The following is a 24,167-nucleotide window of genomic DNA, read 5'->3' on the forward strand; positions in this document are numbered from 1 at the left end:
CTACGAGCCAGTCGAGCCTGTTTACAGTGGATGTATCGCAATGGCGAAGCGCACACAGCCTTTGGCCGTGTTCTGTAAATATTCTAGAACACTCCGGGTGCTCCGGTGGGAGTCCTGGAGCTCTATATCTAAATAATATCATATTATACATAGATATCTTTATCATATAATATATATTATCACGGCCAAAAGCTGTGTGCCCCTTCAGACGATATTATGAATCTCAAACGACTCATAATAATGTTAGAAAACATCATAAAGTGAGATTTGCATGCCATTTGGACCTTTGAAGAACCCAGCGGACAACATCACGTCCTCAACCAATAACTTGTTTTCGTCGTTCAGTGTACAGCAACGCCTACCTGTGGTATGGACCTGTAAGTGCACCCAATTATACCCAGGTCAGAAAAAACAATTGCATTGTTATGAGAAATTAAAATAAATTTCTCAGTCAATCGATCAATCCCTGGATTGATGATTTCTATTCATAACGTCTTGTTATACGCTCTGCGTTCCAGACCTTCTGGCTGTTTTCCTGCTGCATTTAACCTGATAAAACACTAACATTACAACTCATATTTTAAGTACAGTTTTACTGCTTAACTTACTAGCTTAAAAACAGCAGAACCAGCCAAACGTACAAACCAGCTTCCATATCGTTATACTTGCCACAAGATGGCAGCAATGTGTATTAAACGAGCTGAACCTCTCCGTCGCCTCGCAGACAGTATCGATGCAAAACATGTGGAGTCTGAATGAGTTATGAATACTATTAACTTATCGGCATGAAATTATATTTTAAATATATTTGAATAAAGGGATATCCAGGATGCCAATTATGTACTGTAAGTCTGTTCATCGATATTTAACGTTAAATGAGTAAAACTGAAATTAGTTTATGATAGTTAATTTGTGGCATAATAACAAAATTAGCATAGCTAATTGCACAATCAGACTCCCGCCTTTTTCCACCATCAATGTACATCAGCGGTGTCAATCATCTTAAACCTACACAGAGGGAGGGGGCGTGGGCAATGGTTTGGAAACAGCATGCTCTCCCTCAGCCGCCACTGCAAGCCCTGAACGTGGGACAGTTGAACCCACACTTGCTCTTCCTCTCGTTAGGAGAACACCTTCAAACTGCGGGGGCTGCTGCTGCTGCTGACTCTCATCTCAAACAATAATGTAAAAGGACGCGAACCGTTTGTCAGATGTTTATTTTACCGTTGCTTCATCGTAGCTACTTCACTGCCCCTGACTCCACAATCGTCTGCCGCGCAATTTACAGTCCAGCCACAGCAAGTTATCGCAAGGACACCTGGAGTGAGATGCGGCAATGTCCCGAGGAACATGCCCACGCGTAAACTTCTGCGGATACTTATGGATTTTTTCAGCTACTTTATTTGCGGTGAATGTGGTCGACGTGTTGGCGTACAGCTGCCATGAAGTAAGGACTGCGTTTCAACTGGGCCAAATTGGTCCTCTGAGCCGGGTACCAGAGACACCTGGAACAGGTGAGCATAACGTGTGTATCACGTGCACAATAGTGGGTAATGCTGAATAATGTTATTTCTTTCTATGCTTTAACCACATACAGGGTCACAAAATAAGTAAATAAAAGCATCAGATGCATTTTTTTGTCAAGCACTTTGTATTTGATTTAGAGGAATAGAAAGGACCCAGAGAAGAACCCATCGATCTAACTGTCAAGCCTATTTCTGATTTTACAGTGATGGCTTTTTACACTGCATTGTAGCCTAATCAATATACAACACATATATCCAATAACTCAATGCCAGGTCAATGCAAAGTCTTTCAGCATCCATTCAAGACCATTCTTTTCGAGACCCACTTTTGTTTCCTGCAGTTTTGCTATACAAAATATACACCTTGATTAACTTAGAGATATAGGAATATTTACCTATCCAAAGTATATAGCTAATAACATAAATATCCAATATAATTATTATTTTTTTCAAGATAAAAACTTTTATCAACTAGGTCATGCCTGGATCAACAATTTGCATTTTGATAGTTCACTTTAGTAAAGATGTTATGTGGCAAACAAATATTATAGGCTGCAATAATTAAAAGCTAGATAAAGTCCTATTTGGAGAATATGTGTGTGTCTTATTGTTTCAACTCTTGAGACACCGGGAGTCAATAGGTTACATCATATAAAGCTATGGTGGCTTGGAAGCATTTCTCATTTCAATCAACCCTGTAGGGTCTGATTCAGACTATATTTGAGGTGTATGGTTGTGCACTTTATGCCAAATGTTGTGTGGCGTGGAGGTCACAACTTTAGTTTGAATAGATGTTATAAAAATAAAAGACAGCAATTCAGCATGGGTCAGCTACCCACATGATTCCCTATTGTCCTCCTCCATGGAAATTATGGTTTTGTGGTTATGTGCCCCAACATAATAAGAGAAAGTGATTCATTTTGGACACAATCGCTCCTATATCTATTTTGGAAGCCAGCACAATTCTGGGTTCAGGATTTGGTTCTGCCATGCTACTTGAGCTGGAACCTGATTCTGGAACAACTGTCGAGCCCTTATTTCCTTTGGACAGATTATGTTGTGCTGCAATCTTTGATGTTATCTCCCACAACCAAATGAGCTAACCATGCATAAAATAGCTATCAATTCCAAGACCACACACACACACACACACACACACTCATCAAGACTGTCATAAATATGTGACACGTTATAATTATGCATTTATATATGCACACTGGCTTTACCCATGTCAATTCCTGTAGTCATAAATAAAAAAGACCTTATTTTGCATGCCACTTAGGTTAAACTGCATTCTCATGAAGTCAGAATTCAGGGGGTGGGGTGTATATATCTTTCAGTGTGGATAGTTACTACAGTCATCCTTGCATTGCTGCCACATACATATTGGTCCCGTCTTAAGTATCCCCATGTCTGACGCTACATGCCCCGACAGAGAGAAGCGCAACAGATAGCCAAGTGGTAAACATATATTAGAGGTGCAGCCGCACCACTCGATATGTTTGTTTGAGAGGGGAGGGGGGAGAGGACATAGCAATGAGGCATGTCAATTCAAATTGCAAGTGGCAGTTGAAGGCAGGCCCTACGAGAGACCAAAAAGAGCCAAGGTTTTGTGTCGATAGTGGCTGGGGACAATTGAGTGTTGCAAGGTTGTACAGTTTGCAGTGATCTAGTTCACAGAGCTGGCTAGGTCGCTCTGCAATATAACAGATGTCCCACCTTGTAGCTGTTAATTATCATGAGATAATCTATCCTAGGATAAAAAGAAGACCTTGATTATACAGTAAGTTGATGGGCTGCAGAAGATACTTTTCTTGAGTGTGTTGCAGTGTAATGACACCTGAGTACCTCTGACTTTGACAGTGTGTTCAAGGTGCACTACCTGATTATTTTTAGATTCAGTGAGTTTTACCAATATACACATATATACAAATGATTGTAGGACTATACAAATCATATTTTGTAGAGATGATTTCTGATTTAATTGTTTGTTGTTTGTTGATTTATTATTGATTTGTTGTTACTTATGATATTAATGCACAGCAATGCTGGTCCTCAGATTCAGTATGAACTGTGTTGCTTTGAACATGGGCTTTTCCTGGAATGGTCATTTTGGGTCAGGATCAGCCTCTCTTCAAAGAGGTTCATGGTGATATAGAGGAAATTTTGGCTTGTGTCAATCACTGTGTATGTGTGTGTGTGTGTGTACACAGTTACGCCACTCTGTTTTAGTTCTCAGTAGTGGAGCTCAGAACTTTGTGTTGATCTCTGAAAACAGTGATCTGTTTCATGCGGACCTGTTGTGATTTCTTGCCAAGCACCTTGGTCGGGCGGGGGTTTTGTTGACACACTTTGAAAATCTCGTCAATTTGACAAAATGGTTAACTGATGACTATGCTGTCAGCTAAAGTTCAATGCACGAAAATCCTATACATTTCCCACCATTTTTCAAACAAGGAGCAGTATTTCGCTCAATATTAGCTGGAGTTAAATTATTTCAGAGTGAAATACTTCCTTTCCAGATGGCCAGTGACTGCTATTTTGGCCCCATCTGATAAACAGTTAGTTTAATGCACTTTGGGGGATAAAGTCATTCTCAGAGATTAGGTAATCAATGACATGGAACTGCTTATCCTGTGATTAAGTTTTTCTAGACAAAGAGAGAGGGAGAGAGTTGAGATTGCTGCAATGCTGTGGGTCACTGCCAAACACTCCATTTTAGAGATTAGCAAAGATTGTTGATGCTGCCCTTTGGAGATCAATTAAAAGAGGAGTCTGCTGGGGCCAACCCTTGGGTGTCTCATAAAGCCTGGTGCTAGCTCCCTGGTTATGGAGGACCACCCATATGAGAACGATCTGGTGATGCAAGACGCTGCTTTGTTTCAAGGCACAAAAACACTCGAGCACAAACACTGGCGGCCGATAATGTTGCTATGCTATACTGGCATTCTTTGATGCGTAAAGTTATCAAGAACAGCTAGTCATTAACAACTTCTCCTTATAGAGTGGGATTATGACACGCAGGAATGGGCGTTGGCCTGTTGCAATAAAAATGCAAGGATCATGTGTTGATGGTAAGGGAACGGAGACCGGAGTGTGTTATCACATGTCACCACATCCTTAACCAGTAATAGTGCCCAGCCTCTTCTGGCAGACCTACAAAGTGTTATCTGTTCTTTGATTGGCTGCAGTTATTTTAGTAGCATGCTTTTTTACCTCAACCTCCCTCTCTTCAACCTAATCACTTGTCACTCAACAAATACCCTCTCCTTAATTGGTACTTATTGTATCATTCTATTTCAAAGAGAACTCCACAAAACCAACTATGCAACTTTTCCCTTTGAAATGTGCGTTGTGTACTCTTCTTCTTGGGAACATTGTGTGGCTATATGCGGGACAGACACAGAGATGGTCTTGGAGATGAGTTCAGGGACATGCTTTCAGCACCCCGGTCCTTGCATTCCGGTTGAGTAATAACTACCTGCATAGTGCTCTGAGCAGGTTATTAAAAATAGGGAAGTTCCCATCGGCAATGCCCTGCGTTTATTTTCTGGCAATGCGGCAGTCCACCAGTCTCAGTTTACAATAACGTTTTAACTCAAGTCCAGTAAAGGCTACAAAGTTAGGTTGGCTGTTATGCAGCCAAACTGTTTCTGCAAATTGCTTTTCCCACTCAGCTGTAATATGTATCATGGCAGCTAATCTAGCAAGGAACGAAAAAGCTCCCCATCATGCCACATTTAATTAAATATCCTCAGTTGCCTTGCATTTGTTATAGTTGCACATAACCAGTGAAACACAAGTGGTGTCTTTAATTTGACAGAATGGCACCAATACCCTCTGTCGTACATAACACATCCATGATGGGGTTATAGTAGATGCTGACGAGCATCCTCTAACCTTGGCATATTTGACCTATTCCACCCAGTCACTCTAGTTGAATGTCTCTGAAGCTGGTCGGACTCAAAGTACTGATATTCATGTCTGTCAAAGTATTTCCTTTCTGTTTGTGTGCCTCCTGAAATCACTGGATTATAAGTATTATACACATTGTTTTTCTCTGTGTATTTAATTAATTTGTACAATAACTATCAATCATTTTTTGTGGTTGTTAAAGAAGACAAGTTATTTCTGTGTTTGCTGAAGCTTTAAGGGACCAGTGAGAGCGTAGACTGCCACTGTGATCTCTTCCCACTATCTCGGTCAGATCTCTATCTTCACAGCCTTCAAGCTCACTTCTTTCAAACTTTCAAAACCCTGCCCTGAGGCCTGCGGACACCCTGCCAGTCACCGCAGGCCCCCTAACACGGGGGTGGGTCCGGAGCGGCCCGGCCGTACAGTAGGGACCGTTTGAACCGTGTTTTCCTTCAGCGCGCTCCGATCCCCAGCCCCGGCGAATCAATACAGAGTAAACACCCCGCGAGGTAGCGCGGATGGACCGACTTCAAAGAAAACCTCCCGCTCGAGGCTTCCTGAAGGCAGGAGTGCGGTGAGCGGAGGGGCCGTTTCTGCCAGGGAACCGGCCCGACGGCATGAACCAGCCGCCGCTCTGACAATGTTACTCCTGTTCTGTGGGAAAAACACCCAGACGGCCGCACCAGGAGCCACCCCGGCCCGCACTCGCTCTCATCAGAACTCGAAACTAGGAGTCCCGCTCCACATTAAAGTCTGTGTGAACTTTGTATAAACACCGCTATAAGTCGAGGAGTGTGTATGTGTTTGCATGCTTTGTGGGCACACATTCTTGTGTGTGTGTGTGTGTGTGTGTGTGTGTGTGCGTGTGCGTGTGTGTGTGTGTGTTTGCACGTGTGACTGTCTATGTGAATGAGAGTATTTAAGCGACAGGGATAGAGTGAGACAATGGATAATATGCGTGTGTGTGTGTGTGTGTGTGTGTGTGTGTGTGTGTGTGTGTGTGTTTAGTCTGGGTCACATCAATTCTCCAGCAGTATATCCCCCATGTGTCCGTTATCAACAGGCGCTTTTAACAACAGCTGGTGGTGGGTTGCATGTTTCTGAGAGATGAATTAGATCTGACGGTTATGACTTGTTCATTGGGGCAAATACACCTCGATGAACAAGTTGTGACGGGGGAAAGTTTGGGTGACTGACAAGTGAGGATTTGTGAATTCAACTGCAGCGTCAGGAGGCAAAAACAACACAAACGTCTCCCAGGACCGCGAAGGCCTGTCGGCAGTCAGAGGATTAAAGAAGTCTGGGAAATCCATGGGTGTTATTGTTATGACATGCGTAATCGCAGTTATATTTACTCAACGTTGATGTTGAAGGAGCCACTCTCGTCACGTATCAGCAATAATACTTGTTATTCATAGAAATTGCAAATGAACCATAACCAAGCTATGTTGGTGCTAGTGTCTGTTAATACATTTATACCCTTATCCTATTTTTATGTCATCCGTCAAATTAAGAAAATGACATACAAATACAATGATAATAGCCGATATGGGTCGTCAGATCTTGCCACATTATTAAACTGTATTTACTATTGAAAAATAACCAATCACACGTTGTAGCTATATTTTATTTTTACTTTATTTGCTATAATGAAGGCAAGGAAATAAGTGCAACACGGAAAGTAAAGCACATCTCCAAAAAACATCTGTATCAGTGGTTGTGGAGCCCAGACAGACAGACAGACAGACAGACAGACAGACAGACAGACAGACAGACAGACAGACTGTCCTGAGTGCCCTGGTGGCTTTGGACTTGAGGCCTCCTCGGGTATCATTTACACCACGCTGTTACTCACCAGGGACCAGGAGACCGGCTAGATTCCACTCTGAGACCCCTGGATATTAGTTTCATATCAAGGATGACATACAAAGGAGTGGAGGGGGGGAGAAAAAGTCTGAGCCAGCCTCCCCCTCCCCCTCCCTGATCCATGGGGTCAGGGAAATCGGGGGAGAGGAAGATGTCTTGTCCCGGGTCACATTCAATTCTGAGTCATGGCGGAATAAAAAAGCATGGTAGGATGCTTATATAATTGCTTTGTCCTTCTTTTGGTTCTGTCATGTCATGGCATTAACACTGCCATGGTTAGGAGACTCCTACTGGGAAATCCATAAAAAGTATATCATTTATTTAAATATGTAGAATACATTATAGAGCAGATCTCCAGGGCAATGGTCGTCTGTCCAGTGAAATTGTTGAATGCATGTGTACATGCATTGTCATAGCTAGAAGTAATCATGTCATGACGACTGGGCCTCATGTCTTCTTTGGACAGGCCACAAAACGAGAGAGAGAGAGAGAGAGAGAGAGAGAGAGAGAGAGAGAGAGAGAGAGAGAGAGAGAGAGAGAGAGAGGACAGCAGAGGGGATAAAAGTGTGATTGAGAATGCAAGCCTATTGTGTTTCAGTGATAGATTTGTGGGGTGGGGGGCAGCAGGCAGTGGGCTAGCGGACAGTCCCAAGGCCATGCTGCGGGGGTTCTGTGTGTGGGGGGGTGCCCTGTGGGGGTGCTCTGGTTACACCACCTGGCTCCAACAGTCCTCCACCAACCCCAGCCCCCCATTGAAATGACTTATCATATACCATCTCTACTTTATAACAACCCCCCACCCCACCCACACCTATTTCCAGTTCAGTGTTACACACACACACACACACACACACACACAGCGTGCAGCAACTGTGAGGTTGGGGAGGGGAGGTTGTGCGTGTGTGTGTGAGCATGGTTGTGAGGGAGATTTAATTTAATAACCCATGCTAATTGTACCCAGGCCTGGTGATGTCATGGTGATAGTTTGTGTGTGCAGCGATCAGCGTCAGTAGGCTGGTGGTGTCAAGACAGGGTGGACTCTGTTGGTTGGTAGAGCTGTGATGTCATGGCGCAGGCGGTCCGTAGAGTGGCCAGAGCGTTCCAGTTCGAATTGGCTCTCTGCCTCGGTAATGCTTGTAATGAATAACCGGTGACTGTCCAGTGCTGGAGTCTGAGTGCATGCGTGTTTTTGAATCGTGCGCATGTGTGTGTGCGTGTGTGTATTTGTGTGTGTGCGGCAGACCTCAATATGCACATGGCTGCATTGTCCGAGCAAGTTTTTGCATGTGTTTTTAGGCGTGTGCGCCACACGCATGTGTGTATTTACGACTCCTTTTCTTAAACAGACACATTGTCAACACGTGTGGCAGCACTTGAGTCCGAAACACATGTTCCACTTTATAGCACAGAATCTATTCCCGGCAGCGAAATAGAGATACATTTTCTTTGGGTCTTCTCTCTGGATCTCCTGCGGTGTCTCTCACGCGTCTGCCTTTGGATTTATGGCCATGTCTATCTATGTGCGTGCTCAGGGCTCTTCTCATGCCTGACGGCTACAGAGACACTGCAGCGGGCAAGTCGTTACACAGTGTGCAGGCGGTGCGGACCCCTGCCCCCCCCTCCCCCTCAAATGCCCGCTCCCATTGACCGCAGTGCTGTTTCTCCTCAACCTGTCAAATGTTATGCCATGTGAGGTTCATCTTTCAGGAAAAACGTCACGTCTTTGTTCTTTGTACTCTTCATCTTAACATTTTGGCTGTCATGATTTTCCTTTAAAGTCCAAATATCAATGAGAGGCAGTATTCGATGAAATATATCAGCATTTTAAGCTAACCTAATGACACCATACAACAATACAAATCATCTCTCTACTGAAAAAGTAAAGGCCCCATTAAGTTGGTTCTATAGATCTTTAGAAACTACAAATCCAATCTCGATCTAAATATCGTAATATAACTAGGAAACATTGCACCACTACTCTTGTTCTCCGCGTGTCAACGTGACGTTTCCTGTACACTGACCCTAAATCATGTCCTTCTCGTCTTGTGTGTTCTCCTCGGCGGACGCCTCCAGATGTGGACCTGTTGGTGTGTAAGCACCAGGGGCCGACCTGCTGCACCCGCAAGATGGAGGAGAGCTACCAGTTGGCGGTGAAACGGGACACCCTGCAGAGCATCCGCGCCTACAGCTTCGAGCTCAAGTACCTCCTCACCGGCCACGCCTCCGCCTTCCAAGGTAAAGCAGTGTGTAAAGCCGCCGTGATGCACCGTTGGTCCCAGTCCGTGGGTGGTCCGCGCACGGCCGTGACATTTTTAGCCGTCGTAACGTGGCTGTGGCGGTGCTGTTTGGTCGCTCTGCTCGCAAAGTTTCAGAGTTTCAGAGGTGCGAGACACACAGTCGATTGTGGAATGATCCCTTCGGGGGGTGGGGGGGCCTTGGTTACGTTGTTTATTGTTTGCACCGACTCACACAGTTTACGCACGGCTATTATATGTTAGGTGTAACTGTGTGATGGAGAAGATCCATGATGCTGCATAAGTGGCCAAGGGACTTCAGCCGTTTCAGACTAAGCACTTAAAGTTGTATTTTTCAAGTAAAAGAGCTAAATACATATTTAATGGCTGTTGATGTGGATCAAGATGTGGAGGTTGGTTATAGATGCAGAGTTACAGTAAACCCTCTTATCAAGTGTGTCCGTGTACAGCGACAGCAAGGTGGTGCGCTGGAAGTGATCTAGAGACGACCAACCATAAACTTGTAGTTTGCTGCCACTGGAAAACCAAACCACCTTCATTTGTTTTCTTGCTCTCAAATAAAAGTTCATATGCCTTTGATTGCTCGAAACAAAAACCGACAAACAAAAACACAAAAACACGCTTTTCTGTCTCTGATTTCCTGGGCTCATGGTTGCTGGCAGGGAGGCAAGTATGTGACTGTTAAAGTATTGGGCATAGCTCTGTTTGGTTCCCCCCCTCTCTTCCTTTTCCAGCCTTCATTTTCAGCGTGGTTTTGGCTGATGCAGCTACAGCATTGCAGAGCAGAATCAGTTAGGCTTGACAGGGAGGAAAAAAGGTACAGAGGCCGTGCCATGCTCCGCTTCTGCTCAGAGGGCAGCGGCAGCACACACACACACACACACACACACACACACACACACACACACACACACACACACACACACACACACACACACACACACACACACTGGTCCCTCTTGTCTTTTTTTTCTTCTGTCCGCTGGAGAATTGGAGCGAAAGCATTACAGAGTCAAACGAGCAGTTCTCCAGCAGGCGTGGCCCTCCCGCTTTATCAGATCATGGAACACACACCACACACACCACACACAGACACACACACACACACACACACACACACACACACACACACACTCACACAACATTTAAAAACACTCCGTGAAATGTAGCTGGCGGTTTGTAAATGCTTCAAGCTGAAGTAAATTTGTCAACAAGGACATTAGAACAAAGTACAGAATAAAAATGGGTTTTGACAAAAAACGTTCTAAAGCTTCTCTTTCTTCTCCTCATGATCATTTCATTCCTGAGAACGGCGTAAGATGTTATTAATCTATTAAGAGTCCTTCAAAGATTGAATTGAAGCAGTCGGAGCCATTGTACACGAGTCGCCCATGGTCATATTTGTCCTGGCTCACTCACTGGGCTTCAGCCTGCCAGCGGGCTGCTCACTGGGCATGGGATAGGGTTTACTTTCCCTGCTCTGATGGTAATTGCAGTGGGGTTGCGTTTTCATAATTTCCGAAAAGGGTCTTTGTTTTTATTCCCTTGCGCACTATCCCAAAGGATCGGTACGATTTTACGTTTTTTTTGGGGCTAAACAGGAACTATGAGTCGTGAAGTTGGTTTCCAGCACATTTATAATAATGGGGCAGTGGAATAGTAATTAGTAGTCTTAACACAGCATTGTAATTCAGTAGATATGCATCTTTGCATAAAACATACATGTGTGACATGCAGAGGAATACTGTATATATTTACTCTGTATTACATCAGAATTTCTTAAGTGATTCAACACTTTATATTATAATTATAGTATGAAATACGTAAAGACTCACACAGACACACGCATGCACACACACACACACACACACACACACATACACACACACACACACACACACACAGACAAACGACCAAAACTAACATCATTCTCGTCCCTCACACATACTGTATTTGAAACCCGCCAGGCAAATGTCCCCTTTGACTTTCGCTCTTCTCAGACAGAATTTACATTTGCGATATTTTTCCACCTCAGCTCATCTGCGCTGTGGAGGGTTGTTGCAGCAGGCTGTATAAATAGTTACCCAGCAGCAGCAGTCCTCCTATTATCGGGAAGAGTTGTCATTGTTAGGGCACAGTCCTTCCCTCCTTTACCTCATGTCTGGCCCCGTATGAAAGGCTGCCGGTCAGGTGTCCTGGCTGACTGTGCAAGGCGAAATTGACATCAAACAAAGCGGACCAATGGAAAGCCGCGGCGTGATTACAGTGAGCCCCGGTCGAACGCTTCGCTATGCACTTGTCAGCTGCCCCCCATCTGCAGGCCCTACTAAGGCCCGTGTGCTGCCGCGTCTCACCGCCCTGAGCGGAATGTCAAGTAGCGGGCGTCTCCGATACCACATGAATGCAAACACCTATGTTTCTTTTTTTTTCTTTCTGTTCTTTGGCCGACGCATCTCCTCCTGTACCCACTCGTCGGATGAGGAATAATAATAAGACACGTTATCTACGTGGCGCATCTCTAAGTGCTCCGACACTTAGAGGTGACCTGATATAAAGACGTCAAGTTTAATGTATGCTTGACAATTAAATATCCATAAAAGGTTAGATTGAAACTTGTGAAAGCATACAGATTAGTTCTTAGAATAGTTCCTTTGAAATGGGACTGTCAAATTGCTCTTTTTCTCACTGGGCCCGGCTGTCTTTATTTGTCTTTCTCCCTGTATATTTGAAGAGTGCAGTCTCTTGAAGCCACTGTCGTTCCCCATCAGGTCTCTCCGGTCTGCCTCTACCCGTCTCTCAGGGCTGGGGATTTGGCCGTGTAACGATAAGCAAGTCCTTGACGATCCTTTATCTCTGTACGGACTACGGAGTGTGTTGATAAGGAGTGCCGGGGGGCGAGGGGTGTTTGCTGAAGATGATCCTGTCTGTTTCTCTTCCTTTGTCATTGTGTGTTTGATCCTCCCCAAAATCACACTGCATGCTGGCTTTCTACGGTTACGCCAAAAAAGACATGTCTGTGGGAAGCCAGATGCGGTGTGCATGTGTGTGTATATATATGGGCGTATGTGTGTGTTTTGATTGGCCTGCCTTTGTTTTGACAGCCCATAAGCCCTACTGTGCTTTGTCTTGTGTGGGAGTCTTGGTGTCATGTATTTGACCCTATAACCATGCTACATCTTCACCATACAACACCAACAATGAGCTGGTTCCATTTGACTCTATGCCTTTTAGTAAAGTGCTGACCACATGTATGCCATTTGGTGGACACTTGTATCTGGAGCATGTTAAAATACTGAGAGCATAATGCAAGTTAGCAAATTTCATCATTGAGTATTGAATCAGTTTTAATATTTCATATGCAAATTGGCCCAGGTATTTTTGCCGAACTTGCCTTCCCCTTTACTTCCTACTTCCTATACCCTTCCTATCAATCTCAACTTCTCTTTTTCTTTTACTAGTTTTGGCTTAAACCCCTGCACACACACACACACACACACACACACACACACACACACACACACACACACACACACACACACACACAGATTCACACACATTGAACTGTTGTTGTACTGTCTGAAGGTTGGTGGTATGTTTTGAATCAGAGTCATTTGGATCCATATCGACTATAGGACAAGAAAACATGGTAACACTTTATAATAAGGTGCAATAATAAATAGCAAACTAGTCATTACCTAACCCTACAAAAATATCTATTTGCCACAAATGAATAGTTGTTTTTCACTGACTACAGAGTGTCGCTGGTTAGGGTTGTGTGTTAGGGTTAGGGCCGTGTGCTAGGTTTAGGGTTAGGGTTAGGGTTGTGTTTTAGGGTTGGGTAAGGGTTATGCAAACAACTAATACTTAATTAATGATGAAAAAACTATTAAGTTGTGCCAAACAGATATTTTAGTAGCAATTAACAAATATTAACAAAGGGTTAGGTAATGACTAGTTTGCTATTTATTATGGCACCTTATTATAAAGTGTTACTGAAAATGCATACCCCAGTATCACATTTAGTCCATTTGTAAATTTTTCCTGACCCAAGCTTCTGTGTGTAGATGGGGTTGTGTGTCACCGCATGAAAACAGGTGGAAACGATCGGAGTGTGCGTGTGCTCATATATTCACACTGCTGGGCAACAGATGTCCGGAAAATGCTGACACTTTTGATCCCAAAGTGTCACTGATATGCGGAGGACCTGGCCCACGGCTAAAGACCATGACATCTGCAATTATAGTGTGTGTGTGTGTGTCTGTGTGTGTGTGTGTGTTTGTATGTGGGCATGTAATGCGCTCCGCTCTGATTTGGTAGCGCGTATGTTGGGCCTTGCGTGTTTGAACATGCACGAGCGTACATATTCATTCTGGGTGTGTGCGCACTTATTACCCCACTGCTCAAGCTGTTGTTACTTACTTAAGATGATAAGCCCCTTTCCTAGCAGTGAGTTCTTGACCTTGATAGAGTGCCAGCAAGTACACTGCATTCACAATTTTTGTTATTGTGTTGTGATAGTAAGCAGAACAATATTACCGGGACCTCAGGAGAAGCAGATGGAGAGAGTAAAGGGGAATAGACGGAGACAGTGTTGTGTTCTTCTTCATTAAATCCAGGTAATTGGCTGATCTGCGAACTGGCTCTGCAGACTCCCTGTCCTGGGAGATGTCTGTGTGTGTGTGGGTGTGTGTGTGTATGTGTGTGTTTGTGTGTGTGTGTGTGTGTGTGTGTGTGTGGGGGGGGGGGGTGGGTCTGTGTGTGAGAGCAACAGGTAACGGGTAAACTTTATACAGTATATTTCATAAAGCATCACACAGCAAGCAAACAACCAATTGTGAAGGAGAAAGCAAAATTAGCTAGTATTCACCAAGACTGTTGGCTGGTTCCTTGTGCAGTGCGTCAATGTGTTTTTTCCCTCAGTGGGTAAGAGCTTCCAGAGGCTGGGTCATTGGGGAGCAGAGGGGTTGGGTTTGACCTGATTGACTCTATGTTCCCTGGGAGACGATGTCTGTCTCAATGTCCCTGTGGAGACACGATGACTTCATGTCTGCTGCACCCCCGCTCCCACCCCTCACCTCAACCCCATAACACATACGCATGCATGCACGTAGATACACACGCACACACGCACACACACACACACACACACACACGCATACACACACACACACGCATACACACAGTCACACATACATAGACACACACATAGTCACACACACACAAAGTCACGCACAGTTCCACTCTAGAAAGCCAAGAACACCAAATCTACGGTCATGCTTTCTGTTCATAACCCAATCCCAAATGAAAGCTGATGGCGAAATCCCTGAGCCGCATCACATTGTATATTTCTCATTTGGCCCAATTTAGCATCACCTTGGCTCACAAAACTCACAAAGGCAGCTGTCTCATATTAAGTAGGGGTGATTTATATGGTGAGTTTATATGTGTGAATGGTTTTGGGTTGTCTACGTGTGTCTGAATGTGTCTGTGTTCTGAACCTGTGTGTGTATGTGTGTGTGTTTGTGGGCTGGGCCGCTGTCTGTCCACTTCCATTTGTGGAGGTGCATCTCTCAGTGAGCAGAAGTGATCTGCCATCCTCATAAATCATCAGCCGGTGATTTGAGCCCCGTCTCAAAGCTTTAACTTGCTTGTTCCAACACTAGAGAAGAATCAAAAGCAATGGAAAAAACGCCCCAAACATTCTCATTATCTCTATTCCGATCTTTGTCAGCGTCTGGAAATCTTTCATTTTTTTTCATATTATCTGTTTCTCTCCATTTGTTTTCTCATTGTTTTTTCTTCTTCTCACGACGTGTCACGGTGATATTGCGCAGATGTTTTGACGGACGCCGGTCTCCGGAGACCGGCGTGGCTCGGACACAACGTGACACACACCGCGGCGATGCCATGAGCTCATGTGCAGATCAGGGAGGACTGCCACATTCCACCCCCCCCCCCCCCCCCCCCCCCCCCCCACACACACACACACCACCACCCCTATCCCCCTATCTCCCCCTCCAACGCGTCTCACTCAATCAGTCTGGCTTCATGTGGATGTGTGCACGTGTGTGTCTGTGTCTGTGTTTTTGTATACTGTATGCTCAGCATGTTTGAGCCCTAAGAAGTTTTGCTTTTGCTTATCAGCCGTGACCAGCACTGCTCTCTGGAGCGGTGTTGGATGGAGGGGGGATGATGGCAGTGTGATTGGGGGTAGGGGGGGAGGGGGAGGCATAGACAAAAGGAAAAGGGGGAAGGACGGAATCGTTAAATCACACTTGAAGACTGCCTAATGACCTCTCCTTTTAATCTGCTGCTCACACCTCGCTGTGCAAGGGTACACTTTCACAGCTGGGCTTCAGACGATAGCCCAGATTGACGCTGACTAGAACACCCTCCCCTACCTCTCCCCCCTGGTGAGGAGGGGCGAAGGGATTCTAGTTGGCGTCAATCCGTGCTCTCTTCTGAAGCCGGTTTGAGCCACTGGGGGTGAGGGCCAATGTTTCTGGGCTTCCGGTGTGGCCAGTGGTTCTCCGGGCCAAGACATCCTGTTCCTGGTCATTGTTTACGGTCCGATTAGCAACTGGAGACGCGTGAATAGAGTCGGGGTTGAGAGACGACGGCCATGGCCCGATGGTTTCACAAGTAGCCGGTTCACTTACACAACCGTTAGAAAGGGAATAAAAAGCTAAATTGACGTGAGACCGTAGCAATGGGTTCCCAAATTGCATTTTGACCAATGGGCTCCAGCTCTTTTGCTCGCCACAGTGACCGTTTACACGGATGCAACCAAAGCCTGCTAAAACCTTAATGAAAATGGTACCCAGAACACCTCCGATCCCAAATCTTGTCCCACCGACAGATGCTTCATTCATATGCAGATATGTCTTCATAGAGATAAGTCAGTTGTAAGACACACTAGCAAAGATGCGGGAATGGGTGATTAAAGGTTTCTTAACATGTAGGCCAGGTGTGTGTATGTGTGTGTGTGTGTGTGTGTGTGTGTGTGTGTGTGTGTGTGTGTGTGTGTGTGTTTGTGTGCGTGCGTGTGTGTGTGTGAGTGTGTGCCTTCTCTTACTCTCCCTCGCCATCTTCCTCTCTCTCTCCCTCCATATCTCTATCCATTGCCATGTCCGTCTGCCCTTGCCAGCCGTTCCCTGATTGGCTGGCGTGCCGGGAAACCCTGTTGTCTCAAACTTCCCCACTGACTGCCAGGATTGCGGCAAATAAAAAAAAAGAAATCTCCTTTTTCCTCACCCACAAAGTCAAGATTTATGCTTTCTTGGCACCTTTGTCCTGCTCTCCCCCTCCCCACCAGATCGCCCCCTACTCCCCATCAACAAGCCAAGATTTCCCCCACCACCACCACCACAGTCATGCCTACACAAACACCAGGCCCCTGCCCAGGTCGGCAACCATCATCTTGCACTCCAAAGAATGCAGAACGAAATCAACAAAATCATGACTTTCTTTCACCGTCCGCCCAGAGTTGAACTGTGGGACTTGTGGTTCGGCCCCTCTGATGCCGGCTCCCTGTGATCGGTCCTGCCATGGCTTGTCCCGCCGCAAGCCTCAACAAACATTAGCTTGGACAGAAGACTAAGCTGGGCCATTATCTGTAATGCCATATGAGAACATGCTAAAATACACATCCCATTCAATCAGACAAAGACCGATCTCCCTCCCCTGGTTCCCCGCTCGCTCTCTCTCTGTCCTCAAGCCAGTATCAATTGTCTGGAGAGCATTAATGCTGCTGCCCGTTGATACAGCCAGTTCTTTCTGTGTGCGTCTCAACTGGGACTGCTGTGTGTGTGTGTGTGTGTGCGTGTGTGTGTGTGTGTGTGTGTGTGTGTGTGTGTGTGTGAGTCAATGACTGACTCACAAATCACATAGTTTTGCATGCGAGTTGAACTGAACTCTCTCTCTCTCTCTCTCTCCCTCTCACTCTCACTCTCACTCTCTCTCACACTCTCACTCTCTCGTAGGTGTAGCGTTCAGAGTATTATAATTATTAAGGATTAGAACCAAGAGAATAATGTTTTGACAATCAAAGCAGGGTAAGGATTGAAGAAACACAGAAAGGCCCCGCAGCTGGACGAAGCCAGGGAAAAAATGGGCCAAAGATCTTAATTGAAAGGATGTATAGAGAGGGAAAGGGACAGGATGTGTGGGAGACACCCTGGATCAAGACATCATGGCTTTACAACTTTGTCGTAGGTCTCTTGGAGGTCACAGGAGAATAGGACAAGCCCTAGACAAACTAAAGCCATTATTTCTCACTGTATTACCCTCATTTTGAATAATCATCGGATGATAATCTTGAACAGGGCAAGGGGAAACAAAACGATTAAAAACCAAATCACCATGGAGCTCGATGAAAACATGTGTAGACATGGAGCGGGACCAAAACTCACATATTGGGGCGAGACGCCAGGCTTTGAGAGAGAGAGAGAGAAAGAGAGAGAGAGAGAGAGAGAGAGAGAGAGAGAGAGAGAGAGAGAGCGAGCTTCATGGGCCCCATTCACCTAGTGTCCATCCCCTACACAGAGACAGGCCAGAGTGCTTTAACATGCGCCACATATTTTGTTCTTCACATCTCTCTGTGTGGGGGGACTGAATGCGGTATTCCTCATTCAGTCCCCCCACCCAGGGAGATGTATAGAACCAAGATGTCCGCTACGGGTGAATAAGGCCCACGATGTGAAAGGTGTTTGGCTCTGTTTCCCCCGGCCCTCGGAGGCCTCCAGAGAGCCGCCGCGGTGACTTTCACACACCCTCGCCCTTCCAGTGTGTTCCTATGGACTGCGCATATTGTATGTGTGCTGTGTGTGTTTGTGTGTGTGTGTAGATCCTGGGCGTGTGCATGTGTATACGTGGATGTGTTGTGACTCCAACCTCCATCCTTCCCCCCACTCCCCTTCATACTTAGCGTTGGACTCTGCCCTGCACCACTACTCACACCACATCTCTCTTTCTCTCTATTCTCTCTTTTTCTCCCCCGCTCTCATTCTGTCTGTTTCTCTCTCCCCTGGTCTCTCTCTCCCCTGTTCTGTCACTCTCTCCCCTGTTCTCTCTCTTTTTCCCCGCTCTCATTCTGTCTGTTTCTCTCTCCCCTGGTCTCTCTCTCCCCTGTTCGGTCTCTCCCTCCCCTGCTCTGTCTCTCTCTCTCCCCTGTTCGTTCTCTCTCTCCCCTGTTGGGTCTCTCTCTCCCCTGTTGGGTCTCTCTCTCCCTTGTTCTGTCATTCTCTCTCCCCTGTTCGGTCTCTCTCTCTCCCCTCTTCGGTGTCTCTCTCTCCCCTGTTCGGTCTCTCTCTCTCCCCTGTTTGGTGTCTGTCTCTCCCCTGTTCTGTCTCTCTCTCTCTCCCCTGTTCGGTGTCTCTCTCTTCCCTGTTCGGTCTTTCTCTCTTCCCTGTTCGGTCTCTCTCTCTCCCCTGTTCGGTGTCTCTCTCTCCCACCTATTCGCTCTCTCTCTCCCCTGTTCTGTCTCTCTCTCCCCTGTTCTGTCTCTCTCTCTCCCCTGTTCTGTCTCTCTCTCTCTCCCCTGTTCGGTGTCTCTCTCTCCCCTGTTCGGTCTCTCTCTCTCCCCTGTTTGGTCTCTCTCTCTCCCCTGGTCTCTCTGGTGGCCGTTCTGGGCTCCCGTCATCTCTCCCCTCATTAAAAAGCCCCGAGGCTGGAATCTCCTCGGGCGGCCTATTCCCCCATCACCTCCTCCTCCTCCGCCCACCCTTGTCTCCCAGCCTCCGTGGCTCCTAGCACACCATTAACAAGTCCCCATGGGTGGTTTCATGCATCTGCACCGCTGCCCCAATCACTCACTCACTCTCTCTCCTCCTTCTCCTCCTCGTCCCCTCCAGTCCCAGGGATGAAATGAGAGAGATTGATGATGAAGTCTGTTTCATTTTTATTTCCTTTTGTTTTTCCCTTTCTGCTCTGTGTGAGTTGAACCGGTGCCGGGCCCGCGGTGCTCCTGTCGGTGGGTTTGAGTGGGGTCCAGTAGGGGTTAACGGAGGGTTTACATGGATTTGCTCTCTAAAACAGAACGCGGCCCACACCCGATCACAGGCGAAAACGCTGCGATCGCTCACGATCAGACGCAGTCATGTGGATCGGGCGTCTCGCTCCAGGCGTTCTAATGTCTTCATCGTGAGCGGGGGGGCCGGGATGCCTTCGTTTCTTTTTTTTGGATTGAAGGATCATCATTCGTTTTTTTTGGGGTTGCATTTAATGCTGTGGGTAGGCATCTCCAAGAAGGCCAGAGGCCAACAGCATCTTCCAAATAAAAGTAGAAAGAAGGTGGCTCCATACGTATTCCTTTCAAGTCTTTTCCAGTGATCAGCACAGCAACACAGCCTTTGATGTGCATTGCTTTTCCAGCTATGTGTATGCACTTAAAAAATCGTTAGCCTCCGATCGAAACGAGTGCGAAGCACAAAAATGAAAGCCAAGACCTCACCTGCAAGAGAGAGTTGCGATCGTCGTTATGTTTTCTTTTATCTCTGCCTCTGTTCTGTCCTCTGAATCTAGATTGGGATCAACTTAAGGCTGATGTTAATCTTCCGTTAAATAACATGGTCCCCTTCCTTTGTCTGGCAGAGATGTCATGTTAGAAAATGTTGATAACACACCAGAACCAAAACCACCAATTAGGAAATGATGCGCAACACATGCGTGTCTAATCACTACCAAACCATACAGGGTAGGCTGTGGTTTCCTAGACTAACTCTTCTTTATAACACACCCTAATTACATAATTACATACAGTTTTGCAATTTCTTTCCAATGTAGACTCTTAGTAATTTGTGTAATTTGTGTCATTAAAACAGTTTTATGCTGTCTTATCACAGGACTGCATTAACTACAACGGTGCAGTACTATAAACCTTCCACGATTTTACCCCATCAACACTGTTTAGGCAACACTGCAACAGACAGTTTGAGTTTTTGAGAACTTGCAACATCTCCTATGGGATCTGTATGCCTGGTGTGCTGGGCAGGTTAACACTCTGACTCAGGGAGAGACACTCTAAAACCAGACCTGCCAATCAGCCATCAGAGAACAAGACTAAGTTATGGGGGTCACACTGTGGCCCTGTGGTGCTCCTCAGTTCCAGGGGCCAGAGGAGCTGTTTCTCAGTCTGTCAGCAGTCTGTCTCTCTCTCTCCCTCCCCCTCCAGCTTCTCCTGACCCGCAGCTTCTTCACTGGAGGCCTTCGATCATGTTACCCTCTCACCCAGCTGAGAGCCTGATCCCCCTTTCAAGGCAATCTCCTATCGCTCTCTCCAATCTCCCCCTCTGTCTCTCCAATGGCCCCTGGCATCTGTGGAATTGTTTGAGTTGGAAAGTTTTGATATAGCCGGCCATCTTAATTACCGGAATGCTGATGGAGAGAAGGAGAGCTGGTTCTAGAACCCTCCCTCCCCCCCTCCCTCCCTCCTTCCCTCCGATTGCCTACTCCTCCCCCACCTCCTTGCCCACCTGTTACTTCCCTGAGAGTACAAGAGATGCAGATAAGCATGGTTTGTGTGTGTGTGTGTGTGTGTGTGTGTGTGTGTGTGTGTGTGTGTGTGTGTGTGTGTGTGTGTGTGTGTGTTTGAGCGTGTATGTGTGTGAGTGTCCGAGTGTGTGTGAGTGTGTGAGCGTGTGCGTGTGTGTGTGTTTGTGTGCGTGCGCCTTCCTGCGTGCATCGGTGCGGGCATGCATGCGTGTGCGGGTGTGTGTGTGTGTGTGTGTGTGTGTGTGTGTGTGTGTGTGAGTGTGTGTGTGTTTGTGTGTGTGTGCGCCTGCCTGCGTGCATTTGTGCGTGTTTGTGTCAACGTGTGTGTGTGTGTGCATTACGGGCGGGGGGATATGGCAGTGTGTGCATAACTAAGTGATCTGATATGTTCTCTTGGAGGCGTGACAGGCGTTTCTTAGGGGTCGCCGTCTGCTTGTTTCCGTGCATTAAGGTCACGCCCGGACTCCCAACGACCCCCCTCCGATACGACGTGACCGCGTTTCATTACACAACCATGACTCATTAGCTCCTGCGCTCCTCGCACTATAAATAGAGTGTCGCTTCTCAACAGCTCGCCAGGCAAGGGGGGGGGGGGGGGGCTGAGCTGGCAGAGACGGTATGACACCATGGTATTACCCCTCACCCCTGCTCTGTTGTAACCATAGCTGGTCTGCAGTCCGGTGGTGGGGCTGTGTATTTCTACTAATTAAAACAGGGATATGTAACCCACACACATGGCCCTGTGGCACATATCTGTACGCTGACTTGTGTGCAACCCAAGCCCGGAGCGGGATTAAAATGCTTTTCCTGAGAAGGCGGTTGTCCAGGGGATGTCTCCTCGAGCTGTAGGAATGGCCCCCAGCGCCGTGGTATGAGAACGCTGTCTCCTGCCTCATTATCACTATATTACTGTGTTCTCCTGCACGCACACAAACTCACGCACACACATACACACACACGGTACTGCTGGCCAGGGAGAAGCGCACCGACATTCTGCCCTGGGTGAGAGTATGCATATTAAACATGGAACACGAATTACCCAATGAAAGTAATTCTGCATAAACTTTTTCATTTGTGGCCATGTTTTGTAGGTTGCAATGTGTGTGTGTGTGTGTGGGGGGGATGCTGTTGGCGCCCCTAGCACCCTCTGTGGGCTAGCTGAAGACAAACCCACTCACACACTCACTCACTCACTCACTCAGCAACATTCACAGAGACACACACGTGATGTAGGTACTCATTTTAAGGCATGATCATGGTTGTGATGATTATAATGATCATTATTACTATTATTTTATTATTATTATTATTTCTGATAGTATGAAACAGTATGATATCCTACATTCATCTATTCTATAACATAAATCTGCGCCTAACCTTCTCATGGCCTGAACTCATGCAGGTCGCCTGCATTCATTATTCGACCCCTTCAACTCACCTTTTTTTCTAAAACACGAACACAAACACACACACTCACAAACCCCCACAGACCTGACACACACGTAGCACACACACACACACACACACACACACACACACACACACACACACACACACGTAACACAGCCAACTCTTCTCACACAGCGGCAGCAGCATGCAGAGAGGACACCATAGTTGTGGCTGAAGTCACAGCACCGCCGCCGTGCTTATTTTTACCCATTAGTTATTGTGGTGGCACCGCCACAATGACACTTAAGCTGTAATTGGACCAGAAAAGCACCGGGTTGCCGTGCAGAATGTTAAATTGGAAGTAGCCCCATGTGATTAAAGGCCAGACAGAGGCCCGCCGGCAGGAAGCTGGTAATGTGTTGTCACACAGGTTCTAAATATACACCTATGAGCGTTTTCACAGAGACCCCGTCCAAAACCCACGGCGGTGCCAGTCTGCTGCCCGCTTTCACACGTTGCCATGATGGCATGCCTCTCCTCTTGCACCGACTCTGTATCACTCTTTATCACTCTTGCCGCCGACACGATATGCGCCGGCTGCGTGGCAGTTCAAATAAGGGCTTTCAGTTTCGCGCCAGGACCAGCCCTCTGGATGTTCTCTCCGATTACGTGCTCGGAGAATCCACATGGGGGGAAATTGTTAAATCAAGGATAATTGCTTCACACAAATTGGCCTCAATCTGGGTCATGATCTCGTCAGACTTCATTTCCCAGGAGGCTTTGGAGGGTGACATGCAGTGAGATCGTAATGATAGCCACCCAAGGGGGATTACAGGAGTGAAAGCTGCCGGAGATTATAGTCAAACCCAGAAATTCATCAAGCACTTTCCTGTCAGATCTGTCTCACCAAACAGTGTGCTTGTGAAAAAGCCGTCTGGGGCCCGAATCATGTCATCTCTGTGGACTTGTTTTTCCTGTTCTCCAGAGGAACACAGTGCACTGTGATTGAGTTGTCCTCGATCCAGAAGGAACAGATTCAAACAGCCAGAGAAAAACAAAAAAACAAAAACAAAAAACAACAAGAGCAGGGGAAGGGATGGACAGATGCGGTTTGTCAGAGGAAGTAAAGACGGACAGAGCAGAAGAGGTGAGCGGGTGTTCGGAGAGAAAAGGAGAGACAAGGAGAGATACAAGGAGAGAGAGCAGATAGCGGAGGAAAATAAAATAGGGCGAAGCGCTCAGGGCAAAATGAATCCAGATGTTGTATCCTGTTCACAAGGTGGAGTCTTATCACTTGTACCATAGTTGTTTTTTGCTTGTTCAGAGGTAGGGGTACTCCCCCCTACCCCCCTTTTCTTTCCCTTTCTCACTCACTCCTCTCCCTCTCCCTAGTGCTCTCTCTCTTCCTGTTACTCTCCCCCTCCCTGCTATTCCTTCTCTCTCTCTCTCTCTCTCTCTCTCTGTCTCTCTGTCTCTCTGTCTGTCTCTCGCTCTACATCTATCAACGTTTTTTCTCCAGGCAGCTGAGAAATCACTATTTCATTCAACAACTGTGTCTGGAGGGTTCTCTGTTTCTTTCTCTCTTCCTGCTTCTCTCTCTCTCTCTGTTACTCCTTACCTCTCTCTCTCACTGTTTTCCCCTGGTAGCTGAGAAATCGCTATTTCATTCAGCAACTATGCCTTGAGGGTTCGATAGAGCTGCCGAAATCCTGCAATAAAATGTTTC

The 24,167-nt window shown here is 46.5% G+C and overlaps 1 protein-coding gene across 1 annotated transcript in view; it reads left to right on the forward strand.

Moving 5' to 3' along the window:
• Positions 1-1,169: 1,169 nt before the first annotated feature.
• LOC307085762 (glypican-5-like) overlaps positions 1,170-24,167 on the forward strand; it is a gene marked incomplete at its 3' end in the record, with an annotated part of 115,214 nt that continues 92,216 nt past the window's right edge. The window contains exons 1-2 of the mRNA XM_079750623.1: positions 1,170-1,514; positions 9,381-9,542. Of these exons, the coding sequence (XP_079606749.1) occupies positions 1,337-1,514; positions 9,381-9,542 (340 nt within the window). The 5' untranslated portion in view covers positions 1,170-1,336. The remainder of the gene's footprint in view (positions 1,515-9,380; positions 9,543-24,167) is intronic.

This window comes from Pollachius pollachius, assembly GCF_949987615.1.
Source record: "Pollachius pollachius genome assembly, chromosome: 14".
In the NCBI taxonomy this organism is placed as follows: Eukaryota; Metazoa; Chordata; class Actinopteri; order Gadiformes; family Gadidae; genus Pollachius; species Pollachius pollachius.